Raw genomic sequence first — 15,760 nt, 5'->3', positions numbered from 1 at the left:
ATAATTTGTTTCAAATGTTAGAAGTAAAGGAAGATTTTGGTTCATATTTCTGTGAAGGATCGCCCTTCATTACCCTTGTAAAATTCAGTTTATTTAAAGATTGATTTTGGATGAAGGTGTTTGGACAGTTTCCAGAGCAGTAATAAATTAATTTGGTGCTAGGAAAACTAAAGCCTGGTATTAACATGCGTTGTGGGTGAACAGGAATGAAGGCACCCACTTCAATGCATCTCGAGATCTGATCACTCAGATCACATTTGGAGCTGGTCTGGGCTGCATATGGCAATATTATTATTTTTTTATTTAGCATTGTGTATGCTATTGTGTGTCTGGCCAGATTGAAGGACCGTTTACTCAGCTGAGGTCCTTGCTTATCCGGCTCCCTGCTAGATATGAAAACTTTCTGTTGCTGCCATTACACAGGTGAGATGCAGTGCTAAAGGACGGTCTCTGGAACACCTCAGCATCTGCCCACTTATCACAAGCGAACACAGCAGCAGCTGTTAATCCGTCCCGACAAACTCACATTGAAGAGGGATTTATAGTTGTGCAGCAGACCCTACACTGTAGCCAATGCACGTCGCCTACGCCACTGTGAGCATTTATACTTGTGCGGTGGTGTGTCTGTGTCACTCTGCAGTTACACTTTCAAAACACTAGTCATCAGTGGGGTTTCCGTGAAGTGCTGTAACGTTTAGTTGATTCAAAACACATACAAAATACACATTAATCATGGTTTAATAGAGACAGTTTCAAACACAAGTACCCAAATTGGCTTCACTGTAACTCGTGGCATTCACAGACAAACACTTGTCTTTATCTGGACACATTTTCCCCACAAATACAACATGCTAACGTTATTAGCACAAGCGTATGGCATTTGTATTGTATAAATTAACCTAGCAGGTAGCGATCTTTCCCTTTTCCCTCAAAGATAACGGTACATAATTTGGCTCCATTACAACTCACAAGGTTCATGGACAAAACAACTGTCTTATACTTAACAACTTTTCCAAACTAATATAACATGCTAACGTTATTAGCACAAGCCTATGGCATTTGACATTGTATAGATAAGCCTAACGTTAGTGACCGGCGATCTTTTCCTCCTCTCTAAAACCAGGGACAACAGCAACATTTAACAAAGGTTACGGTATATAATTTGACTCCATTACAACTCACAAGGTTCACGGACAAAACAACTGTCTTATACTAAACAGATTTTCCAAACAAATAACACATGCTAATGTTATTAGCACAAGTCTATGGCATTTTACATTGTATAATTAAGCCTAGCGGCCGACAAGTGGAGATTTCCTCTTTTCCTGCTCATATGAAGCCAGGATAAATCCCGAAGTATAAATCCCTGGAGGATAAATTATACGCAAGACTTAAAATGCTATTTTAGTGGAGGCTTTATTGTCTTCACAATTTATTGTTTCTTATCTGTGAAATCAAAGTAAATAAAAGCTTTGTTTCCACTGAGGGAAATGGTTTCAGTTTACAGAAATAGACAGGAGGTGTGCGTTGCCGCAATGTGTAGTTACATTTCTCGGGAGGTGCACGTCAGGTTACGGCGTAGGCTCTGTGTTGACATGAAGTCTACGCTGTAGCTACGGCATCAATTCAACGCAGAAGTATAAATTCCGCATGACACATTATTATTATTATTATTAACATTAGCCATGCAATGCAGACAGTTAGCCTTATCACTGTGTGCCAGTGGGTTCTTACCAATTGCCCTCGATGTGAAGCTCACACTCCTGCAGTCTCCTAATGATAGTGAATGGAATGATTCCCATATTGTTTTGCATATAGAACGAGGAAGTGAGATCAGATCACAAGTGGTCACTTGAGATGCACGAGGACACATTCTGTCCTCGTGCATCTCAAGTGACCACTTGTGATCTGATCTCACTTCACATGACATTCTGATGCCAGGTGTAAACTGACTTTAAGAGAAAATCAAACTGTAAGATGGTTGTTGGTTGGTCCATCACTTTGGTCCAGACTTCAATATTTTAACTGCTGGATGACTTACAAAAAATCATGGTCCCCAGAGGATGAAACCTACTGATTTTTCCCATAGCCCCACTGATAAATGAAAGCAAAATACACCACCAGGAGATTGAAATAGGCTGTATGATTTTTTTAGTGAGCTGTCTTGATAACTACTGGATCAATTGCCATGAATTTTGGTACATTCATGTTCCCCTCAAGATGAACTGTAATCACTTCGGTGATCCCTTAATTTCATATGGTCAAAATTCCAATTTGGACAAATTTGCACAAAGTACAGCTAAGGCTGATGACAATGTGTATTTTTTCATAAACTTTAGTATTTGACTATCTAAAAGTTTGACCTGATGACAGCAGTACATGATATTTGAGGGGATCAACAAAGTTCACAAAGACTGGGAACATCTGCACCAAACTGCATCCATCCAGAAGTTATGTAGACATTTCACTCATTGAACAGCAACCTTGTGGTGCTGCAGGAAAGGTCAGGAGTCAATAGGCTAAATTCTCTGGAAACCTTGAATGCCTGTACCAATCTTTATAGCAGTCCATCAAATAGGTGTTGAGATATTTCAGACCAAATTTGTGGACTTACTGCCAGACTGACATTGCCATTTTAAGAGCTAAAAACCAACAGAAAATGACTTAGTTAAAAAAAACAGGATGGAAACCTTAAGGAGGAGCAGTACAAAAAGTTATAGTTTAGAACATATCTGCAGTGATTATTCTCTGAGGTGATGCAATGCTCAAATCTAAGCGAAATAGCTGAGTGAACAGGAATACAGCAATATACTGTAGGAGCATCCAGACATGTAGATGACATCAGCCTCAATTGTTGTCACTGATACAAATCCCACAGAGCTTTTAATGTACGTGGTTAAATGTCTCAAAGAGAAGTACTGAATATGCAGCTTTTTCATTTGTGTGCTTCCTCTGCAGCTCAGGATGAGGCTGGATGCATATACTGTAGCACTGCATGAGGTGGTAATTCAAAACATTATATTAGGCCGCTCGCAGGTTCCCATTCAGTTTGAAACTCCATCTGATGATGTATTATGCTGACAGACATCTTCATCAAACTTGTCATAATCCATCATTCGGAACACTGCAGTCTCCACTCCGTGCAGAGAAATAATGCCGCTTTTTGACATGGAAAATGTGTTTGAACCCTGATCTCTCCACTGTATTCTGTAAATCTCAAAAAAGCAGAACCATGAATTATCCCATTTATTTTATTGCAGCCCAGACAGAAATGTCATTGAAGATTTTGTAATTAATTGACGGTGCAGCTCTGGCTGTTCTAAGCGAAGAAAAAGAGAATCAAGTGAGAAAATACAAAGTGAGATGGATGAAATCAACAAGATACCCATCCATCCATCAATCATGATTTAGCTCAGTATCTACAGTGGCTGTAATCCTCTTGTGTCTGCAGCAGCCGTGCACTGCTAGTCACCTTCTATCAGCCAGCAGAACATATCACATTTTACCTTACTTTTAATTCACCCTGACTTGCCACTTCTCCAGAGCAAATGGATATGATTGATGGCTGGCTCCCAGACTAATAACCACGTGGGCTTTTCCCTACAGGTTTTCTGCATTATGAAGACATCTCCAGGGCTGTCAGTAAAGCAGAGGCCCGATCCCTGAGGAACATTATTGACGAAGCTGTCCATGCGATCACACCGGCCGCCATACTTGCACTGACAGGTGGCTTTCGCAGGTACATGACTTGTCTCCTTCTCTCAGTGGTGATATGGGAGTTGAATAAGAGCAGCACTTCCTATCCTGCATTTTTTCCTGTTTTCCACTGTTGTTAAAATCATTTTGGTTATGCACAGGGGAAAGCAAAGATATTAGAAAAGTCTCAAGAGGCGTGCAAACTTTACTAAGTGCAGTTACGCACAACAAGTTACACTGATTGCATTGCATAGCTAGCAGCATTAGAGATGCATTCTGCAGTTGGGATGAATTAGTAGATCAAATGTGTACATGATCATGATCTCTTTGTTCTCAATCATAAAAAACTGAATCACACAGGTCATTCCAATCATAGTATTGCATTTACATTAAGACGTTAAACTTTTCTACTTGTTGTTGAAATTGAAATTGTCAATCTCAGAATGCATGGTGAGTGCTCTTGTAAAGCTACCTACTGAGTGCAACTATTTGCTCACAGCCGGTGCCTCCCTCTGTTGCCACCTCTTTGTGCTGCTCTTTTTTTTATTATATTTTTTTTTATGTGCGGTGCTTTGTGCCTGAGTAAGCGTGGAGCACTCTGCTCTGTGGTGTTGTAAAAATCCAGCCATAACCAGTGGCGTGTGCGGTAAATAATTCAAAAGCAGTCTGGCAGTAAGGACAGGCGCTTGCTTCTCAACAGGGGTGACAGAGCTGCCACAGCTTAGCTGATGGTCTTTAATAGTGCCCAGGCTACAAACATTACATGTTGCCAGGCAGAGTTATCTTTTTTCTCCGAAAAACATATGAAAGTTTCCCTTTTCTCTCTTCATTGTGTTCTAACATATTCCTGTTTATCAAAGTATGGTAAAAAAAAAAAAAAAAAAAAAAAAATAGATTGAATTTTAAAGTGAGTCAAAGCAACTTCTACTAAACAATGACCACTGTGGCAAGTGACACTTAGCAACAATTTACCAGAACCTAAAATGCTAAGCTATTTAAACTGTAGCGCAAGTGGAGATCTGTCATAAGCTGCGTGCCATTTCATACTACATACTAATTTAATTTTGTACTAACAGGACATGCTAACCTTTTTAGTATATTGTTTTTTGCAGTTTGTGTGTAACAAATGAGCATAATTTACTGTTTTATAACAATGATTGTATAAGCAAGCAGCAACCTTAAAATTGAAGCCAACGTGCAAGTGTCAAAATCTGCAGTTCCTCTAATGGCCACTTGAGGCTAACTCCAAGAATCTCTATAGACACCCAGGTTCAAACGCCCAGCTTTATAGCATAAATAAACATGTTTACAGCTTGGTCAACATTCATGACAACTGTTTGAGGGTTGCATTTTTATATAAATCACCTGTTCAAATTTTATTAAGGCTTAAAGTAACACATAATTAAGTTGCTATGATGCTGTTAGTTAGGTAATGTAACCTTGGCCCCCAGATTCACAGATTCTAGGCTAGGGCACAGCTTTGGTTATTTCAGTATGTTTTCAGTTCATGAAACTAAATTGTAGCATTTAAAAGTCTTGTCTTGTTGTTGTAGTAAAAGACCCTTTGAGTTGAATGTGTAGTTTTTCCAGGAAGTACAGTCTGTTTTAATGGTTTCAAGCCGTTTCTTTGCTTGTGAAAATTAGCATTAGCATTATCACAGTTAACCCTAGCTGTAAATGCACCGTGATAACCTAGCAAGCAGCTAGCGTTAGTTTTAGCTCTAACAGTTTCCAAAATCCAAGATGGCCAAAATGCTAAACTCAAAGCTTCAAAATGGGAGTCCACAAACCAGTGGGTGACGTCGCTGTGACTTATTCTTAAACCATATAAAAACCAAACCAAAAAAACAAGGAATTGCAGTTTAAAAAGCAGCAAGTTTAGCAATAAGCTAACACCAGTGACTGCCCACAGCACTCTAAGGTCTGTCCTCACAGTGAAGCTGCTGTCCATGCACCGTCCATCTTTAAAAAAAGTCAGGTGATTCTTAGCAGAGGGTAATGTTAACAAGCCAGCTAAAAACAGCAGGGAGACCAACCTGAAATCAACCTCTAATCAGACTCACAGTGAAACAGCAAACAGCTGAGCTCCAAATGGTCAAGGTCACAGAGTGTGACTGGTAACTATAATGTAGCCTGATTATTTGCTTAAACTACTCACTACGCACCACCTAAACAAAAGAAAGAAATCACAATACTGTAGTATTACTATGTAATGCATTACTGTCCAGCACTGTTTGGGACATGGCTATACAGTCACTGGACTGACTCCATAATGTGTATTATACAGCAATATTTACCTAAAGTTTGCTTTAACTAATGCCACCATAAGCTACTGGTCCTACCAAACCAGGCACGGCTGTTAAACCTTAGTGTAGGTTGTTTTTATGAATTCAACTTTTCATTTGTGAGAAGAAGATTGTTATTTCCACTCTCATGTGCAACTAAAGCCCTATTTGCACAGAAATATTATTAACTGGGCATTTCTACTATTTGAAAAAGTTGCAGAGGTCATCTATGATCTTAATCCTGTGCAAATCTGCCATGTTCATAATTTGGCAAGGAAAAATTCCAAATACCTACCATATTTTGCTGAACACAGAGGTCATGTCATAATTAGCCCCATGCAAATCAGCATGTGATTTGGGTTTTTTCTCTGTGCCTTTTCTCTGCCTCTGATCAAGAATTAAGATTATCATTTTATTTTGACAGTTATCCAAACCCAGCCTTGACTGGCACACATTACACCGACCACACCTTTAAAAGTATTAATAAACAGACAATCCAGACCTGTGTCCAGTGTCTTTACTACCTGGGTTTATGCCCCACAAAACGCAGACGTAGTGGGGTGGTGTCTATGTCATGAATTCCCCAGGTAATGCTAGTCCTGTCCTGTGTTTAAAGCCTGGACTGTGGTGTATATTAAATTAGTCTCAACAGTTACAACTTTCTTAAGTAAAGATGATATCAAACAGCACAAGAAAAAATAGATCCAATATCTCTTATCTTCAAAAGGATAAATGACAGCTGGAATGATATCTGATTATGTAAATAACTGCTCCTCAAGGGGATAATGTGGTAAAAGAGATGAGGAAAGTGATTAGAGCATCATGGATAGTTAACATCAAGAATGAAGGGGAGGAACAGCGCAAGATTTATGGTCCAGGAGTCGGCTGTGAAGCGTAAAGGGGGCCTGTGAGGAAGCTTTTATGGCTTCAAACTCAGGGAGATGAAGCACACACATTTACCTCCTCTCATATTTGGTGCAGGCGTGGGGAGTATTACGTGAGACCTAATTGGAATCACGCGGAGCTATAATTGAAGAACGATGACTTGTACATTATCAGTCAGTAAGTAAGTCATTTACCTTTATCTTGCTGAAAAGCAGATTCTCCAGACATGGTTTAAACACAGCGGGAGGTGTTATAAGGCCTATTACACCAAAATAGTTCACATGCTCTCTAAGATGCCAACAGCAACGCTAATAACCCACTAATTCTCTCCAGTGTGACATATTTGAAAATGTTCCCTACTAAAGTCCTGTCAAAGCTCGATTTAATTACCTATAATTTCCAGCGTGATGTAGTCTCTTATTAGCTTCATCTTTCCAACCGATAGCCCTTGTCAAAAATGGAGAAGCACATATACTATATACCTCTTTAAATAGATGTACTCGGCTCTGGCAAATCTTTCATCTCTGTATAACATACACACAAAGAAACAACTCAGCTCCCAAAAGTTTCATGGAATACACGCCGCGCTCCAGTAAACTCAAGCTGTCACCCACTTCAGAGGGAAACAGCATGGCGAGGATTTGTTGATGCCACTGACATTAGCCTTATTGAAAGGACAGCTGTGGAAGGCGGGTGACGAGTCTTAAAGCGGTTTTGTTGGGGGGAGGATTAAAAATAGATTAGGCTTGAAAATACAGCTTCTACCACCACTGCGTGTGAAAGGCTCACACGGTGTCAGCGGAGTGTGTATTTATTTTAGCGTGAAGCCAGCAAGTCCCCGCTGTGGATCTTATTTAACATCAGATTGTCTGGAATACGACTCAAAGTGACACTGATGAGGGGCCCGATGGTGTCTGCTCGCAAATCCTCAAACAGGGGCTGAGTCCCGCTGCATTGTTTCCCTCGAACAACCACAGAGATAAGTAATCCTTATCAGTTTAGTTCAGGGTGTCATGACTTTTAAAACCAACTCTATTATCAGCTCGCAGGGGGAGAAAGCAAAACAAGCTGTCTGATCATGAGGTATAGCCCATGTACGCTTCGCACTTAGTGCTTTTTCTTGTTATATCTTCCTGATTATCACCTTGTTTTTCTGTGTTAGCAAGAAACTTCAGATGGCAAGAGAGATACAAGGTGAAGTGACGCATCAGTGCGCACAAACCTGTTTCTTTTCCCTGACCAGCCACTTTTGACTGCTGCCCAACTCTCCTTCCTGCAGATAAATGCATTCTGTGAAATTTCCAGCAGCAGCAACACTTCCCACATCTGTATTATTTATACATGTCGCCGTGTCGTCCACACAAATTTGTAAATAACTATGTATATTTTATAGGCTTTGTGCTGAAAGGATTAATAATTTAACATTTTCCCTCACGCAATAAAATAGTAGACTGGCTAAATCCAACTGCTCTGCTCTTTTGTTGCACTTAATTTAAAGAAACACTGGCGATGTTACTGTGCACAGTGTGTTAACAGCCCATCAAAGCTAATATTTTCAGCCGAAACCTCCCCAGCCATATCTCCCGCTGAGCAGGAGTGGATGCCTAATGCTGAATAAAAACAGCGTTCTGAAGGTGCACCATTAGAGGCAGAGAAGAAGAAAAAACACCCTCTTTCCTGGAGAGAATGTGCCTGACGTGCTGTCGTCTACTTTTCCGCTGACTAGAGGAGGTGCACAGACCCAACACATACTAATGCTCCAGTGCAATCAGGAGGGAGCTGAAAAAGCGTAACGCCACGGTGTCTTCTCCTCAAATAAACACCAATTCCCATGTTTCCCAGGCTTGGATAAAATCAAGTTGTTTTTAAGCTCTGATTGGAGGTGCACTGAATTTATGCTGATGATAACTCTGTCCCTCGCCCGCTTTGGTTTTTTAGCTATTCATGGCACACATCTATGCAGTGCACTCGAGTGAGTTTTGCCAGCGCAGCAGAGGCCAGCAGTGAGATTCACTTAACAACTTGAGCGCGCTGCACGAGCTGGAAGTGTTGTGGAATCTCAGCCCTGCCAATTAAGAGCGTCGGAAGGTTCGGAGGGAAAGTTGCTCATTCAGCAGATGGAAAATCTGTGATGCAGTCTCAAATAGCTGTGTCCTACCAGTCAACTCATTAAAGAAGTGTCAACTTTTCACATAAAGACCTACATAAATACCACTGAGTGTAAACACAAGCGTAAAAGTGAGCACTCCCACATCTTCTATTATTTTAGAAAGAGAATAAATTACATACAGTCAGAGTGCAAATTAAATGACTGTGACTAAAGCAGCATCTGCTGAGTGAACCTGAGTGAAGCCAGGCACTCATTCTGTTAATGCCACAGGGGTACATGCTCTCTGCCACTAACGCTAACCATTAACATTATCATGCCTTGTGGAGCTCTAATAGCTGTTTTCTAATACTTCCTTGCTCCCTGAATTAGCTGCGGTGACCTTTCGAAGCTTTCCCACAAGCCATTCACAGCCTCCTTTAATGTTCCTCTCTCTCGCTGCCGTCACTCATTTGTTAGAGGCGGCGAGGAGAGATCAAACACGGAGGCTCGAGGCAGCCGAGGCTTCTTTGTAGCCATATCGCCACCATCATTCGTTTCCATTTCGCCTTGCTGGCACTTTAGTGCACATGATTTCGCCTATTGTTTATCAAAAGGTTTGCGAGTGCGTGTGTGTCAGTGGGTGTTGAGTAACGAACAGTTTGAAATGATGCCTGGCCTTTTAGCAGGTAGCACCGGCGTAGGCCAAAGCTGAGGCCACAGCCTGGCGGGGGAAAGCTTCTGTCATATGAGTGTGTGTTTGTGTCTGCATTGTTCTCACTGTCATAACTGTGGAAAAAGCTGCAATATGAGGTTGTTTTAGTGGGTTACTGTATTCACAGGAAGCCACTGTTTTGTTTTCATCATTCCATCCGACTGCTTTTTGAGTCATTCTGCAGCCCAGAATGCACTGAGTGAGAGGAAACACTTTAGACAGGTGACAGTCAATCACAGGGCTCACAAACACATTCACTCTCATATTTACACCCAGCAGTTTCTAATTCAGCTGAGTTTGCCACCATTTTAGTAGGCATCCATTTTCTTGTTTTCTCATTTAAATGCCAAAGTACAGACCAAATTTGATAAGCAAATTAGTTTGGCTGTCAAAACTAGCTTTTTCCAGTTTTAGCCAAGGTACAGGCCTATCTCACTCCCAAAGATCTCCAGAGAGTGATTAATGCTTTTATTACCTCTGGAGATGACTATTTATTTTGGAAACAGCTTGCACTCAAACCTTTTAGTGTCGTACAATACAGTAACATAAAAATTTTGAGTACACTATACACAAAGTAAATGCATCACATGACCCTTGTCTGACAGTTGTCAGTTTAACATATTTTTTGCTGTTGTTTGAGCGTTTAATTCTATGTGATATAAATATAAAAATATAGAGTACACATACTACAACCCTTTTTTCTATTTCATTGAACAATGTTATTATAATGTTGCTAGCTTGGGTTTCTACACTGCAAAAATAAGGCAAAGAGATTAATTTCAAACCAGGAAGTGCTCTTTATTTTACCTCAGCACAACTTTACTTTAGGCATGCTAATATCCACACAGGCGGGAGGTCACTAACTGTGTCTACAACCTAAATCATGGTGCAAAATGTCTTTTACCACAACATTAACAGTACCCCAACAGAACCATTGTGAAATACATAAACATAAATCACTGCATAATGGTCACTGTGATGGATTTAGAACACATTTAAACACCATTTTCTTCGGCCTATGGCCTTAAACACATTGTCTCATGGCATGTTGGGAAACTCCATCCATTTAGCCCCAAAACACCACAATACCTGCACAATGGTTGTGTTGTTTATTGGCCTTAAACTAATGAGGCGGAAGTACATTTTAGTCAAATTAACTCAAAAATTGTTGACTTAACATAAACAAACTATGTCAAGCTCTCAAGAGTTTTTGTGTCAAGTGAACATTAAGTTTTTATGTCATTTTGACAGTCTGGGTTATTTGTGTAGACTTTACATTAAAATCCTGTGTCATGGATGGATTGGGGTTGACAGTGTAAATGGGATCACATAACACCAGTACTGGCCTTCCTCCTCCTTGACCAAACTATAAAAGCCAGTGAATCCTTAACTACCAGATACATGTTCCTGTGCTCATTTGAATTACTGAGACTTTCTTAGGAAACTTCAACACTGTACTTGCCTGAATCTGGGTTTAAGCAGAAAAGCACACATGACCTCACAGTTAGACTCATGGGGTTTGGCTAAATGTTATAATGAAATCGTGTCAACTGGAGGTGCACGTGTGACAATCTGAAGAACAGAGGGATGTAACACAAAGCAAGTACGACATAGCCAGGTTCCTTTTTTGCCTTAGCTGACTTGACAAGCCTAAAGCCCCAGTCAGAGATAACGGATACCATGGGTAGCAACTTGTTTTGTTAACCTGGATTTTTTTCTTCAGGCTCAGTGTGCAGTCCCATAAAAAGGGATATTTGGCGTGTCATTTGACTCTTCTACTGCACATCACGGACTGACTGCATGCTGCCTCCTTCCAGCTATGAGGAACACGAAAAAATTATTACAGCAAAAGGCAACACTGTTGTTGCAAAGAGGGCGAGAGAGGAATGCTGGCAGAAAATGACTTATTGCGTAACTTCATAAGTTTTCCACTCAAAACACTCTCAATGCCTCGTTTATTTCTAATGTGACAACTGCACATTTTAGAGCTCGTAAACTTTAAAGGTCAGTGGTTGACTTATATCAATTATATGTATTTACAGGATAAATAAATCTATCTTTTATCATGAAAACACATTTTTAATGTGCCATCTGATACTCCCACCCCCCACAGGTATTGTGAAATGGTGTGACCCATCTGACAGCAGGGGTCTGATGCATGATACGCAAAACAAACAAGCGCTGCTAATGTAAACACGTGAGATGAACTGCAGCCTGACTAGTTCAGTCAAAGTGCCTCATCAAAAATCAGGGGCTCCAAAAAGAAAAGCCAGCGTAGAGAGAGAACAAGACAATAAAAGGAGCAGAGAGGCAATGGCCAAATGTCTGGTAAATTAATGTGAGGAAGCACCAGGTATGACAGACAGTGCTGAAGGTGAGAAGTGAGGCAGAGTTATGTGAGCAAATAAAACCTGCTGTATTGGGCTCAGTTTTAAAGCTACAGACACAGGTACAGTATCAGATCAAACTAGAGGACCGAAGGCATCCATGGGTACCAACCATGTTATGCTATGTTGTCAGAGAGGGGGCAAAGTAATGCTGCAAAGTTGTGCTAAATTTTGGTGAGGGAAAAAGGACAATGCCATTTTTCAGAGTGGTTTCAAATATTTAAACATTTCTACATCCTAAACAGTCCCTAAACAGCTTTGGAATTGCATAAATTGGGTATGACTGGAAAACTGTAAGTTGACAACCATGTAGTCTTTACTCTGTTTCAGTTCTGCACACAATTTGACCAATGTTTGATTAAAGTAGCCCTCAAGATTGAGTGAAAGTAAAAAAGTAAAAAAAAATTGTATTTGTTCACTCGTGATTTGATCTCATGATTTAATTAATACCTTGCAGACATTTCTTCAATCAGCGTTTGGTTTTACTCTCCTCTAATCACTCATTGGAGGGCACTTTTTCAGCCCAGGATGAACATGCAACTACCTTTCCTTTCCTCCAGTAAGAAAATAAGGTCTTAACACCGAGTAGATGCAAAACACATGTAAATATGAATAATTAGAATTATATTTGTTGTCCCCCTGCCCATATTTTGTAATGGCTAGCCTGGTCTCAAGGGACCACATTTTGCTATGACAACACATGTGTACACACACACACAAACAGACTCACAAGGTAAAAACAATACCAGCCATTGTTGCAGTTGGTGAAGCTGGCAGGCTCACTATTAACGAGTTAGCCAGCCGAGTACATATCAGCAGTAGTCAGTCTCAATATCTAGCTAACTAGCTTGCTAACTGTTGCTCTCAGTCAGAAAGCCAGTCACTAATGGGATAATGAATTCAAGAAGCGTACTGTATGTGTACCATTGACCCCTTTCTACTCAGTAGAGGAAGTTTAATACAAGTGGACTGTGCAACATGATCAAGTACAGGTTAGGTTAATTATATATTTACTCTACAGTATGAGGATGCAACAAGGAAGCACAGATCAACAGAACATCACCTTGGGATCTTAGAAACTCACAGCCTCCTAGTGGCAAATTCACATTTTACTTTTCCTCATTACACACTCTGACAGAGTTTTCACTGAAGACACAACTAGAATCTCAACCCTGATACTATAAACCTGCTATCACCAACCCACTGAGTGAAAGGGCTACTGAAATAATTTGTTAGACATCAATCATCTCAAGGTGCATCTCCAGAAATGGAGACATCACTGTCCCGACTAACAGGAGTGAAATCTGTTTGTTGTAATTGATTCAGTAAGCTGACTCCAGACACAAGCTTTGATATGCCTTTTGTGTACATATCTCAGGCACATATGGTTCTCTGCTGAGCTTTTCATTGTATATGTTCCTGCCTGATAATCATTTAATAATCACTTACCCTACAGTGCCGTTGTGCTGACGGAGAAAATGCATTGTGTAAGCGCAGTCAGGCTCCATATGGGTCTGCTTTATGAAACTGATCCAAGCAGAAAATGATGATTCTCATAAAAGTTAAAGCCCTGACAGCTGAGGCAACAAAACGGAGCTTTTACACTTAACAACTTCGGACAAATTACTTGTTAGAAAAATGAAAAAAGTCAGTGTCATTAGCATGGCCTGTGCTTTTAATAGCCCCGTCTGCCACCTTCCCTCTTCATCAGTTAAGGGCTGTGACTGAAAGATAATTCTTTTCATTATTTCCTGGACACAGTGTGTGGGTAACGCTGCTGTATCTTTATCTCCAGGGGGAAGGAGTTTGGTCATGACGTAGACTTTATCGTGACCACACCTGAGCTGGGGAGGGAGGAGACGCTGCTACCAGACATAATTGATGAACTGAAAAAGCAAGTAAGTGCATTGTTTTCTTTTTCTGCAGCTGAAGTGGAAATTGACAATTATTTGCTTTAACTTATCGATGTATACAATTATATAATTAGTAGGCAGTATTGGTTCAAGTCAGAATTACTGAGAAACCACTCCTGGATAACATCATTATAGGCTAAAGCAAATACAAAGGCAGAATTTCATGGACAAAATAACAGAATAAACACAGCACAGCACAATATCTTAGTGAAACCCTGTATTTTTGTTGTGCTCAAGTGTAGCATTACAATAAGTGGGAGTTCAGGACACAGTTTGAACACAGCTTTTCATCTAAAATTAAATGACTGAAACTGGTTTCGAGTTTTAAGAGACTAAAACACTGGGGTGCATCTGTGGCTATCTGTGTTTCCAAATGCATAATTGATCACTTTTTAATTAAACTTAACCCACATCCTACCGTTCTCTTAAAACTTGAAGAAGATACAGCAGACAGTGGAGAGTGGACATCACTGTACAGAATAATGCAGGCCTGTACAACATAACCACAAACTTAAAAAACACTTCTAAAATGATCTCAATACAAATCTAATATTCAAACATCATAAGGCTATTGCAGAGCTGTGATATCTGATTGCATTTTGTTGCACAGGATTTTTTGCATCATTAGATTAAAGCTAGTTCTAATTTAGAGATTAGTTGTTTGAAAATTCACATCCACATACTGCCAGGTATAACTAACAAGCAAAGCTAATGTTAAATTGCTAATATGTGACTTGATTAGATTGAAAAATAAAATAGGTAATATGGAACGAGTGCATAGTTTTCATTTCAGCATTAATAGGGATACATATTCAGCGGATGGTCTCCTCCAGGGAACTTTGAGCATCAACACTTCATTTTATGAAGTATATTATATAGTATATTAGTATATTATAATATTAAAATAGGCTATAATAGAATAAAATGCAGTATGGCTCTCGGGCATTCTGTATTGCTTTCAAATATCTATTCTTTTGTCAATCAACTTCTCAACTGATGTCACATGACGGCATATTGTACTTTTCCCTCCTCCTTTGTGTCTTTTGTTTGGGAAATAACCTCTTTAATGTGCATGTGGCACATTATTAATATCAATGACAAATTAATTCAGTTGAATTAATTTATAAACCCCTGACTTTAATAGCTCATATGTGTTTCAGAGAGATTTCTGCTCATGTTCAACATTCTGCACATTCAAATCATATAATATAATATAATTTAAAGTGAATAAAGTCATACTGTTTCAAGAATCTAACTGCCCTGTAGTCTGCTGTGCATTACATTATTGCTGTGCTGATGTGGAAGTATTTCCTTCAGACTGCCTGACAGGCACAGAATGCCATTAGGACTCTCCCTGGAAGAGACAAAGGTTAAGCAGCTGTGCGCAGCTCTCCATCTGAGGTGGAATACGGAAACTAACTGAAAACACTTTAGACTTTAGGCATAATATGGCTTTGTCTTGTATTGAAAAATATGAAAAATATGCACTATCCCTAATACGATGAAGATGATTTGTCCCATATTTTCATACACAGAGCTGGTGGGATGAAGATAATACTAACAGGTTCACCCAAATATTTGTAGGGACATTTTCTCATGTTCTATATGGTAACCTACACCCTTGATATAGACTATGGTCAGAAGGTTTAATAATGATGTAAAATAACATGTATGTCCATAATTCAAAATTTCAGGTTCATTCTACACTGCATGAATAATACCAGCTCCGACACACAAATTTCTCAGTGTACATTTACGAAGTTTAATATATCGTTTGGCTGCATAGAACTGAT

General features: G+C 39.7%; 1 protein-coding gene across 4 annotated transcripts in view; it reads left to right on the top strand.

The window, feature by feature from the left end:
• Nucleotides 1–15,760, top strand: part of dntt (deoxynucleotidyltransferase, terminal) — a 125,779-nt gene that overhangs the window by 52,505 nt on the left and 57,514 nt on the right. For all 4 annotated transcript variants that reach the window (XM_050071051.1, XM_050071050.1, XM_050071049.1 and 1 more), the window contains 2 exons: nucleotides 3,607–3,739; nucleotides 13,850–13,952. In XM_050071051.1, coding sequence (XP_049927008.1) covers nucleotides 3,607–3,739; nucleotides 13,850–13,952 — 236 coding nt within the window. The remainder of the gene's footprint in view (nucleotides 1–3,606; nucleotides 3,740–13,849; nucleotides 13,953–15,760) is intronic.

Source organism: Epinephelus moara, chromosome 19 (assembly GCF_006386435.1).
Source record: "Epinephelus moara isolate mb chromosome 19, YSFRI_EMoa_1.0, whole genome shotgun sequence".
Lineage (NCBI taxonomy): Eukaryota > Metazoa > Chordata > Actinopteri > Perciformes > Serranidae > Epinephelus > Epinephelus moara.
This window is presented reverse-complemented; position numbering and strand designations above follow the sequence as displayed.